This window comes from Microtus ochrogaster, chromosome 5 (assembly GCF_000317375.1).
Source record: "Microtus ochrogaster isolate Prairie Vole_2 chromosome 5, MicOch1.0, whole genome shotgun sequence".
In the NCBI taxonomy this organism is placed as follows: Eukaryota; Metazoa; Chordata; class Mammalia; order Rodentia; family Cricetidae; genus Microtus; species Microtus ochrogaster.
Genome location: NC_022012.1, coordinates 74,121,597 through 74,132,203, shown reverse-complemented (window position 1 = coordinate 74,132,203; position 10,607 = coordinate 74,121,597). Strand labels below are relative to the sequence as shown.

Genomic DNA, 10,607 nt, shown 5'->3' with positions numbered 1-10,607 from the left:
AGCCACTTGCAGCCTGACAATCTGAGTTTGATCCCCGGGTACTACACAGTGGGAGAACAGAAACAGCTTCTGCAAGTTGTACACACACACACACACACACACGCAAGCACGTGCATACACACACACACACACACACACACGCGCGCGCACGCATGCATACGCGTGCATATGTGCACACACAATAAAAATTTTTAAAATTAAAGAATGCCTAAAATGGGTGGACAAGGGCACTTTTTTTCTAGAAACTTGGAGCGAAGGTTAGGTTATGGCTACTGGAGTTCCAGATGGTAGCAAGCTGCCATGTGGGTGCTGGGACCCGAACTCCAGCCTCCCTCTGCCTCTCTCTTTTCCTGTGTGAACTCCTATGATCACAGGGGCCCATGTGGATAACTCAGAAAAAAAAAAATCTTCCCATTTCAACATCTATTATCTTATTTTTGCAAAATTCCTTTTGTCATTTTAGATTCTGGGGGTTCCTAAGGAAGACCTCCAGCCTCAGCGCATCTTCCCAACTGCCCTGTAGGGTGTTGGGCAACCCTGTCTGTAAATACGGAAATCAGCTGGCCAGACAGCTGGAGAATTTCCACTCCAGAGCAGGGAGGGCTGGAACAACCAAACGAGAGACAATTGTCTGATGAAAATATTCCCGCCCTTTCTCCATCTAGCTTAGGAGGGGCGTCCAAGGGCTCAGCTCAGCGGAGCTGCAAGGTTCCAGGGGGCAGGCACACTGCCAGTGGCAGAAGCAGGTGGGAGACGAGGGGAGGCAGAGAGGGGGCTAAAGGGAGAGCTGGGGGGGGGTGCGGGGCTGCCAGCTGAGACCTTACCTTGCTCTCACAGTGGACCTTGGCCCCAGCGTTGACGAGAATCTGCACGATCTGCAAGTGGCCGAACCAGGCAGACAGGAGAAGTGCATTCATCCCAAACTAGGGGAGAGGACAGAGGGAAGGGAGGAGACAGAGGAGTGGCTGTGTCCACATGGCCAAACCATTCATCTTATAGGTGTCACTCAGTCCGGAGAGCCCCAAGCTCTAGGCACTTAAAAGTCAGAAAGTTTTGCTGGCTTTTTAAAAGGCGTATTTATTTTGTTTTATATTTATAGATATTTAAAGGGGTTTTGCTATGTACGTGTAAGTGCGTCACATGTGTGCTGGTGCGGGGTTTTGCTATGTATATTATATGTAAGTGCATCCATCACATGTGTGCTGGTGCCAGAGGAGGCCGGAAGAACATGACAGTTTCCCTGAAACTGGAGTATGGATGGTTGTGAGCCACCATGTGGATTCTGAGAATCAAATGTGGGTCCTCTGCAAGAGTAACAAGTGCTCTAAACCACCCAGCCATCTCTGCAACCCTAGGTTTGCTAGTTTGTTTTGTTTTGCGGCACAGGGTTCTCTGTTTATCTCTGGCTGTCCTGGAACTCTTTCCTTAGACCAGGCTGGCCTTGAACTCACAGAGATCCAGGCTGATAAACTGTTGGAAACTTTATTTTGCTAGATGAAACCTAAAATTAAAATTGCTACTTCCGTCGAAGGACCATTTAAAAGAAACCACTTGGAGGGAAGAGATCTCAGGTTTGTTTGGCTGTCGTCGTTGTTACTGTTGCTTTGAGATAGGTTCACACACGTAGCCCAGGCTGGCCTCAAGCTATGTAGCTAAAGATGACTTTGGACTCCAGATCCTCCTGCTTCCACCGCCCAAATGCTGCAAACATAGCTGTTCGTCACCACGTCCAGCTTGCATTTATTGTACGTGCGTGCAGTGGAGAGCGTGTGTAGGCTGAAAGAGAACCTAATACTTAGCTCTTTCCTTGCACCTTCTTGAGGCTTCCAAGGACTGAATGATTGATTTAGGTTACCAGGCTGCACAGCCCACTAAGTCATCTCACCTGCCTTTGTTTGTTTGTTTGTTTGTTTGTTTGTTTGTTTGAATAGGGTTTCACTGTGTAGCCCTGACTGGTCTCGAACTCACTACGTAGACCAGGCTGGCTTCAAGCGCACAGAGGTCATCTGCTTCCGCCTGTTGGGATTAAAGGCGTGCGACACAACGCCCGGTGGTGTTTAGTTAGTAAATTAAAGTTAGCTTGGGGGCTGGGTGTGTAACTCAGCTGGTAAAGAGCTTGCCTCGCGTGTGAAGTCCTGGCTGTAATCCTCGGCACCTCATAAACTGGACACCTGGAGTCCCAGCCCTATAGAGCGCTCAGGGAATAGAGGCAGCAGAAACAGAAGTTCATGGTCATTCTTGAGTTTGGGGCCAGCTCGGATTCCCCGAGAGCCTCTCTCTACAGTTTCCTCTTTCTTTCTTTATTCCTTCCTCCCCACCCCCATGCTGAGGATAAAACCCAGGACCTCGTGCGTGCGTGCTAGACAGCCACTCCAGAGCCGAGCCACACCTCCAGCCCGAAGTGTGCATTGCTAAGTATATCAGTACCAAATGGCGCTGCCAGATTCAGTCCTTCTAAACCTGTGGCAGCAATTCTGCAGATCCTGTCTTAGGGCTCCCTCCCCTTCAAGCAGAGCGCCATCTACTGATCTGCCCAGTCTGTCCCAGGACACAGTTTCTTAGGTGCTGACCAGGGCAGAGTCCCACGGCCTATCACGGGAGACCCTCTTCTTGGCCCCTTTGCTAAGTGGGCCATCATTGATCCACGTGACTGTTTGCTCTATGACTTACCAGTCTCCCTCATCACGTAGTATTGTGAAGGACCGAAAACGTTCCCAGAACTGAAAGGCCATTGATAATAGCCCTTTCTTCCTGCGCCAGGGAAAAGGAATGGGACAAAGTCTCACCGACTCCTAAGACCGACTTGGGCCCAGGCTGTACCTAAGCATCTGCATGTCGGTGGCAATCTCACCAATGACAACTTGTTCAGAGGCCAGACAGAATGAGGATGTCCTTGCTCCCAAGACAGGAAGACAGGTGCGTGTCACACAGAACTCCTTACCGAGTCCACATCGTCCACAGCGGCCCCATGCTCCAGGAGCAGCCGCACAGCCTGCTCATGCCCAGCACCTGCAGCCCAGTGCAGGGCCACTCTCCCCACCTGCCAGGAGGGGAGGGAACTTGTCATTCCACCCTGCCTGGCCAGCCCCCAGCACCCTCCCTACCGAGACAGCTGGCCTGCAGGGAGGAAGGGCTGTTGGTGGCTCTGGTGACCAGCTGGTGGGGAATCCAGTCCTTCTTGGGGTCCCTTTTCTCTGGTATGGTACAGTCAAAACAAATATAAGATACACTGACTGGACCCATCTGTCCCTGCCTGAAACTCTTCATGGCTCCCCACTGCTCTTGGGGCAAACGCCTGAACCTGAGCCTACAAGCCCTTGTGTGGCCTGGCACTGCCCCCATTGCTTCTCAGAGAGGCCAGATGGTTCCCAGCTCCAAATCTTTCTTCCTACTGGGAAGCCACATGTGGCCTAAGACAGCTCTCAGTGTCCCCAAGGGAGACCGAGTGTCTGGTTCTTCCCTCACAATGAGCTGAAAGGGCCTGACCGTCTGGTTTGCTCTCCACCACCCTGGGAGTTTATCCCGGTTTCTGGCTCTCTGTCCATCTGAACAGACTGGGCCACCAGCCTCCTCTGGATAGTCCACCTCTCTGCCGTCTCAGTTCATGAGAGGCAGCCAAGGGAACACTACTTTTCAGTGTAATCTCTGGACGCCAGCTCTCTCCTCTCGGGGCTTCTGCCACACCGTCCCATCTACCTGGAACACTGCTCTTCGCCTCACCCCAGCTCACCCCGTGGAAGCTTTCTGGGATACCTCCAGGTGGAAGAAAGCCCCTTGGACCCCTCCCTGTACTGTGGGAATGAGACAGTTTGTGGGCTTTGCTGGGACCACAGCTGTCATGGGTTCTGCTCTGTTTCCAGCAACTACCATAGGATATGTTCTTAATAAATTCTTAGTGAATGAATGAATAAACCAGTGTTCATGAGGGAATACACTTAATGAATGAATGAAGACATCAGTGAGTATGCATGTAAACATAATTGATGGATGGATGGATGGATGGATGGATGGATGGATGGATGGATGGATGGACTAACAGATGGATGGGCAAACAGACAAAGCACTATCATACTACTAGGCCATGCTTCCCTGCAGGTACTTACTTGTTCAGGATCTGAGACTAGTCACCAAGCACATGCTGTGTGACCTGAAGTGACCTGCCTCTGCCCCACTATAGCCTTGAACTATACACAGGGCCAATACTTTCTACTCTCCTCAGCTCTCCAGGGCTAAATGTCAGGCACCAAGAAGCTGGTGGCTGAGTGCTATGAAGACCAGAACACACCAGACACACTTATAATTCTTGTTACTATTCCCACACCTCCCAAGCTGGTTCTGAAAACTGTCCTCTAGACAGGGGACCTTCTGCTGCAATCAAGGGTCCTGCATCCAATACCTGCTAATCAAGCCTTAGTATAGCATCCAAGAAGTTCCTCTGAGCCAGAAGTTCTGAGTCAGAGAGGGGCCACCCTGCATGGTATCCAGGCCTGTCTTCAGTATCCACTTAGAAGACATCCATCCCCATCCCCATCAGGGGACCCTGCTTCCCTGTCTGATTATTGGACTCTCAGCGTGGGCCTGTGCCTCCTGCAGCTTTTTACACAAGCATGGACAGCTTGTTAAGAGAGCTGAACTCAACTGCTACCTCACATTCATGCCCCAGTGTCTGGAGTCCGGTCCCCCGTGGTCCCCAGAATCCTGCCCACATGTACCTCCCCACCTTTGTTTCTTAGATAGGCCTTCCAGATGGGCCCCACAGGCTCAAAGTCTGAGCTCTGGACTTGCTAAAGTCTGGACTGGGATCCTGACCCTTAGGCCAGCTCCAGCGATGAAGACAGAACATGGGCCTCCCCCTCTGCCAAGTCAGTGCACACAATCACACCTCCTCAGATGTAGTGACTTGTCCCCCTGGAGGCAGCACCGTTCTGTACTCATACTTACGTGGTTCCTAGCCCTGATGTTAACCCTCTTCTCAAACAGCTCCTTCATCCTCCCCACCTGATTCCAGCGTGAGGCCTCATGGAGCTGTCTCTCCAGGGGAAGCACTGGGGAGCAAGAGGGATTCCAGGTGAGAGGAAGGGAACACATACTTGGGGATGCACTTGGGGAAGGGTGGAATTCATTCCCAGTGGAGCCAGTGACCACCTCGCTAAAATCTACTCAGTGTAGAAGACAGTGAGGAGTTAGTGTTAGGGCCAGAGGTAGGATGTCCCACTTTTAGACCTTCCTATCCCTCATTTTTCTGTCTCCTCTCCTCGCCCTAAATTCTAAACCTTTTCACCTCCACATCTAGGGCTCATTCCACTTTGCCCAGATGAAGGCTTCTCTCTCCTTCCTCAAAGCACCCCCAGGGCACGGGGAGAAGGCTTAGGTAAAGTGAGTGATCTTGCAAGAGTTCAGATCCCTAGAACCCAATTTAAAAGAAAAAAAACAGGACTGGCAAGATGGGTCAGAGGGGAAAGGTTCTTGCTGCTAAGCCTGATCCCAGGACCTCCATGATAGAGGGAGGGAATTTTCTCCTGCAAGTTGCCCTTTGGCATCCACTTGAGCACCATGGCACAAGCACATACACACACACACACACACACAAATAAATAAATAGATATGTAGGTTAAAAGATGGGTCAACAGGTAAAAAGCACTTACTGCTCCTTCAGAGGATCTGAGTTCAGTTCCCAGTACCTATGTTGGGCCACTTACAACTGCCTGTCTGTCACTCTAGCTTAAGGGGATCAACGCTCTCTTTCCACCTCTGCAGGCACCCACCCACGCACACACAGACACACACACGCACACACAGACACACACACGCACACACAAGAAAACAAAAAGAGGGGGCTGGAAAGATGGCTCAGAGGTTAAGAGCATTGCCTGCTCTTCCAAAGGTCCTGAGTTCAATTCCCAGCAACCACATGGTGGCTCACAACCACCTGTAATGAGGTCTGGTTCCCTCTTCTGGCCTGAAGGCATACACACAGACAGAATATTGTATACATAATAAATAAATATTTAAAAAAAAGAAAACAAAAAGAAAGTCTAAAAGGGAGGAGGGTAGTGAAACGGCTCAGTCGGTAAGGACATTTGCCACCAAGCCTGACAATCCCCAAGACCCACATAACGAGAGGAAAGAACTGACTCTAGGAAGTTGTCCTCTGACCACCACAGGCACACCACACACACACACACACACACACACACACACACAAATAAATATAAAAGGAAGCTCAAGCTGGCCCAGAAGGTGAAGGGTTTGCCAAGCAAGCCTGTTGACATGAGTTTGATTCCTGGAGCCCATGTGAAGAACCAAATGCATCTGTAATTTTGTCGCTAGAAAGGGGACAGAAACAGGAGAGTTGCCCAGAAAGTTTGAAGGCCAGCTAGTTTGGAGTATGTACCACAGTTTGGCAGAAATAGCAAGAGAGATGCTGCCTCAAAACAAGGTGGAAAACAGAAAACAACAAACAAACAAAAAACAAGGTCGAAGGAGAGAGTCACACATGAACATTTGGGCACCCAGGGACAGATGCCAGCATCTTAGCAGGGCCCGCAAGCTCGGAAGGGACAAAGTTAAGAATGAAACCTTACCTGTTCCATCACTCCACCCCACACATTTCCAGCCTCAGTAATGCACACCAGGCTCTCTGTCATCTGAGCATTTATCAGCGCTGGGTTCTCGGCCCCGAATCTCTCAACACACCCTCAACACTTCAGTATTCTCCCTTTGATCGTTCTTTGACCCCAGCAGAAAGCTGTGATCACTCTGAAATAACCAGCTCTTTGCTGGGTGCTGTGACACACACCCATGCATTCCATGGCAGCCTCAGCTGCTTAGCAAGTTGAAATCCAGCCTGGGCTACGCAGCCTGGGCTACCTGTGTCATAAAGGTTGGTGTGGGGAGATGACCTGGAGAGATGGCAGCTGTTACTCTTACAGAGCCCTTGAATTCAATTCCCAGTACCCACATCTGGTGGCTAGCAACTGCCTATAACTCTGGGTCCTGGAAACCTGAGGCTCCCTTCTGGCTTCATCTTCAGGTTACACACAAGCACACGGAAGCATGCACACACGTTAATGCATATGCACACGTGCACATGCACACACATACACACACACACAAAGATAATAAAGTAAGGCACATGCTTTTAAACCCAGCACTCAGAGACGGTGGTAGGTAAATGTAGGCAAAGGTACAGCCTGGTCTACATAGTGAGCTCCAGGACAGCCAGGAATACACAGAGAGAATCTGTCTCCAAAATTTAATTAATTAATTAAAAAGTAAAAGTCTTGGGGCTGGAGAGATGGCTCAGAGGTTAAGAGCATTGCCTGCTCTTCCAAAGGTCCTGAGTTCAATTCCCAGCAACCACATGATGGCTCACAACCATCTGTAATAAGGTCTGGTGCCCTCTTCTGGCCTGCAGGCATACACAGAGACAGAATATTGTATACACAATAAATGAATAAATATTTTTTTAAAAAGTAAAAGTCTTAAAAGCAACACTTATGCCTAGTGGAGTCCAGCACCCATTTCTCATTCATCTGGGCAGATAGTAACAGCTGGCTTCAGCATGTTGAATTCCAGTGGGCAGGACTGGGGATTGGAGAATGCACTCTGGGATCAGTGGTCAGGGTTCAGCCCAGACAGCCTCGGAAGAGACAGTGACACAGTCTTCTCTCCTCTCCCAGGCAGAGCACCAAAGGGCTCCCAGGAGAGCAGAGGGCCACAGGTATGCCTACCACACACCTAGGGGGACCTGGTGCTGGGTACATTCTGAAAGAGATTCTGAAGTTCCTTATTTCACTCAGGGCTGGAGCTGACCACAGCCCCTCTTTTCTAGGTCCTGGTTCCTCCTGTGATATGCTGTCTACAGTCCATTTTATTATAGGTGAACTGGGGTCTTTAGGTTTTCGTTTTGTCGTTGGGGGTGGTGGTAGGGACGGTGGGGGTTGACAGGGTCTGTAGCCCAGGCTGGCTTTGAACTCCCTATGTAGCTAAGGATGGAAGATGGTGTTGAATTCCTAATCCTCCTGCCTCCACTTCCCTAGTACTAGGATTACAGATGTGTGCCTCCATGCTTGGTTCACATGGTGTGTGAGATGGAACCCACAGCCTTGCACACATTAAACAAATATTGCACCTGCTGAACTGCGCCCCATGCCTGATTTCAGCATTTCTACTACTATACAGTCATGTGACCTCATCCTGTCCCTCAGCTTTCTCATCTGAAAAATGGAGATGACAGTAGGCCCTACCCACATAGTCGCAAAGGTAGAAGACCCGCCTGACCTGCGCCTCAAAGCCAGGCACACAAAGCAAGATATTAAGAAGAATTGCTGTCACCCCTGGCTTGCCCCGCCCAGGACACAATGAGTCCCAGATGTGCGGCTACTGTTTCCTATGCCTGTGCATCGTTCCTCCTGGAGTCACAGAGAAGCTCGAGGTGACCCACAGAGACCGAGGTGGCCATGTGAAGGGCCAGCCTCTCCCTGAGCCGCCCTCTGTGAACGTGGGATCCCCCATGGGCCTCGGGCCCCCACCATGTCCACCCGCCCTCGGCACCGGGACTCACAGCCGTGGGTCTCCCAAGCCAGCTCCTCCTCCATTCCGCTGCTCCGCTAGTGCTGGGCGCGTAGCTGCCTGGGGCTAGGAGTGCACGGAGCCGGGAGCGCGCAGGGGGCGGGGGGAGTGGGCGGCAGAGGTTCTCCGTAGATCCCGCCCGCTGTCAGCCAGCTGTGAGTCTGATCTGCACATTCATATCCCACCTTCAGCTCCCACTCCCGCTGTGCCTTCTAGCTGCCCTAAGTCCCCTGCGTGCAACTCCCCTGAGACCCTCTCAGCCTTGGTGTCTGTCGCAATAGCACTCTGGACTCTTCAGACCCGGCTACCCCATCAAGCCTAGGATGTATTCACGATCAGAAACAAAACCAGGTTACAGCGACAAGGGGTATCAATTACATCACTTAACTTGGCCAAAAACTAAAAGCAAACAAACAACGACAACAAGAGCAACAAAACACCAAGAAAGCTGACCAAGGCCAGATGTCAGGGCAGAAGGTGCAATTGTTCCAGCCAAGTGTGCTCTGCTGGGGGCAGCAGCCAGAGGCTGACATTCTGGAATCCAGTCTGGCAATAAGGGGGGAATACTTCACCAGATGGAAGAAAAATAAATCAAAGCTAAACAAAATCAATAAAACTAACGTTGTAAAAATTCCTCCAGCAAAATGAAACATCCTCTGCGCTGTCTAAGAAGCTGCTATTCCTTTCTGTGTGAACTGGATCTCCAACCCTTCCTCCCCAGCGGGCTAGTTCCTGGTCATTCTTTTGTTTTTGTTTTTGTTTTTCGAGACAGGGTTTCTCAGTGGCTTTGGAGCCTGTCCTGGAACTAGCTCTGTAGACCAGGCTGGTCTCGAACTCACAGAGATCCGCCTGCCTCTGCCTCCCGAGTGCTGGGATTAAAGGCGTGGGCCACCACCGCCCGGCCCTGGTCATTCTTTATGGAGACGAACTGAAGTCATATTCCCAGCGTTAACGGTGCCACCCACCTTCACTTCTCCACCTCACAGTGGCCTTTAACTGCTACAGCATGGTCACAAGCTTACAAAGCTGTGACTAGGCCCACTGCTCCCCACTTTGAGCCCATTTCTCTGTAATTTCATGCTCAAAAGAAACTAACTAACTAACTAAATAAATAAATAAATAAAATCTCAAAAAAAAAAAAAGAAATAAAAGAATTTTTTTTCTTCTTTATTGGTGTTTGGTGGGTGTATTTTGTTTTCTTTTGAGATCAAATCTAGCTATATTGCCCAGGTTGGTCTCCAACACATGGCCTTGTGTGATCTCTCACTCAGTTTCCCTCCGGAGACAAGTGTGTGTAGTCTCTCTGACAACCCCTCAGGATCCTGGAATACCCTGGAGCCATCCATTGTCTTCCCCAGAAGCCCAAAAGCTCACACCAGTTAAACTTTTGAGTGTGGTAGTATTTTACTCTGAGTTCTTTCATGACCCCTCCTCCTTGCTTCTCTTTGTGCAGTTTTGTTGTTTTGTTCTCTGTTAGATGAACGGAAGGGGAAAAGGGATGGGGGGGGTTGAGGGAAAGTGAAATTCAAATCTAGGGGGATGTTAGATGGCCCCCTGATGGGAGCCCGGATGCAGATGTGCAGATGTTTGCAGTTCCACTGTTCACGTGACGTTTGGACACTGTCCAGGTGTCTCTGGATTTTCGTCCCACCCTACCCTTGCTGGAGGGAATGCTCGGACTCGTGACGTGTGACCAGAAGATTTATCCCAACCTCAAAGGACTACTCAGAATGGCCCCTAGGGACCTCAAGTGCTAGGCTTTGGGGCCTCCCTCTCGAACAGATGAATTAAAGACAAACGAATGGTTTGGGGGTGCTGAGACAAGGTCTTGTATGGAGAAGGGTGATTTTTGTACTGTCCTGCTGTTTAGAACAGATCAAATCTACAGAAGAGATAAAAGAATAGTATCACACATGTACACTTCCCACATTTCAGGTCTAAGGTTATTTTTAATTAAAAGGTTATTTTATATATGACGATATCTCTGCATGTGGATAGGTGTGTGTGTGTGTGTGTGTGTGTGTGTGTGTGTG

At 50.1% G+C, this 10,607-nt stretch overlaps 1 protein-coding gene across 2 annotated transcripts in view; it reads right to left on the bottom strand.

Moving 5' to 3' along the window:
- The window catches only part of Ankdd1a (ankyrin repeat and death domain containing 1A), a 24,934-nt gene extending 16,229 nt beyond the window's left edge, over nucleotides 1-8,705 (bottom strand). For both annotated transcript variants that reach the window (XM_013346481.2, XM_026779470.1), the window contains exons 1-4: nucleotides 8,567-8,705; nucleotides 4,942-5,045; nucleotides 2,942-3,040; nucleotides 825-923 (exon numbers count right to left, since the gene is read on the bottom strand). In XM_013346481.2, coding sequence (XP_013201935.1) covers nucleotides 825-923; nucleotides 2,942-3,040; nucleotides 4,942-5,045; nucleotides 8,567-8,600 — 336 coding nt within the window. In that variant the 5' untranslated portion in view covers nucleotides 8,601-8,705. The remainder of the gene's footprint in view (nucleotides 1-824; nucleotides 924-2,941; nucleotides 3,041-4,941; nucleotides 5,046-8,566) is intronic.
- Nucleotides 8,706-10,607: the final 1,902 nt, after the last annotated feature.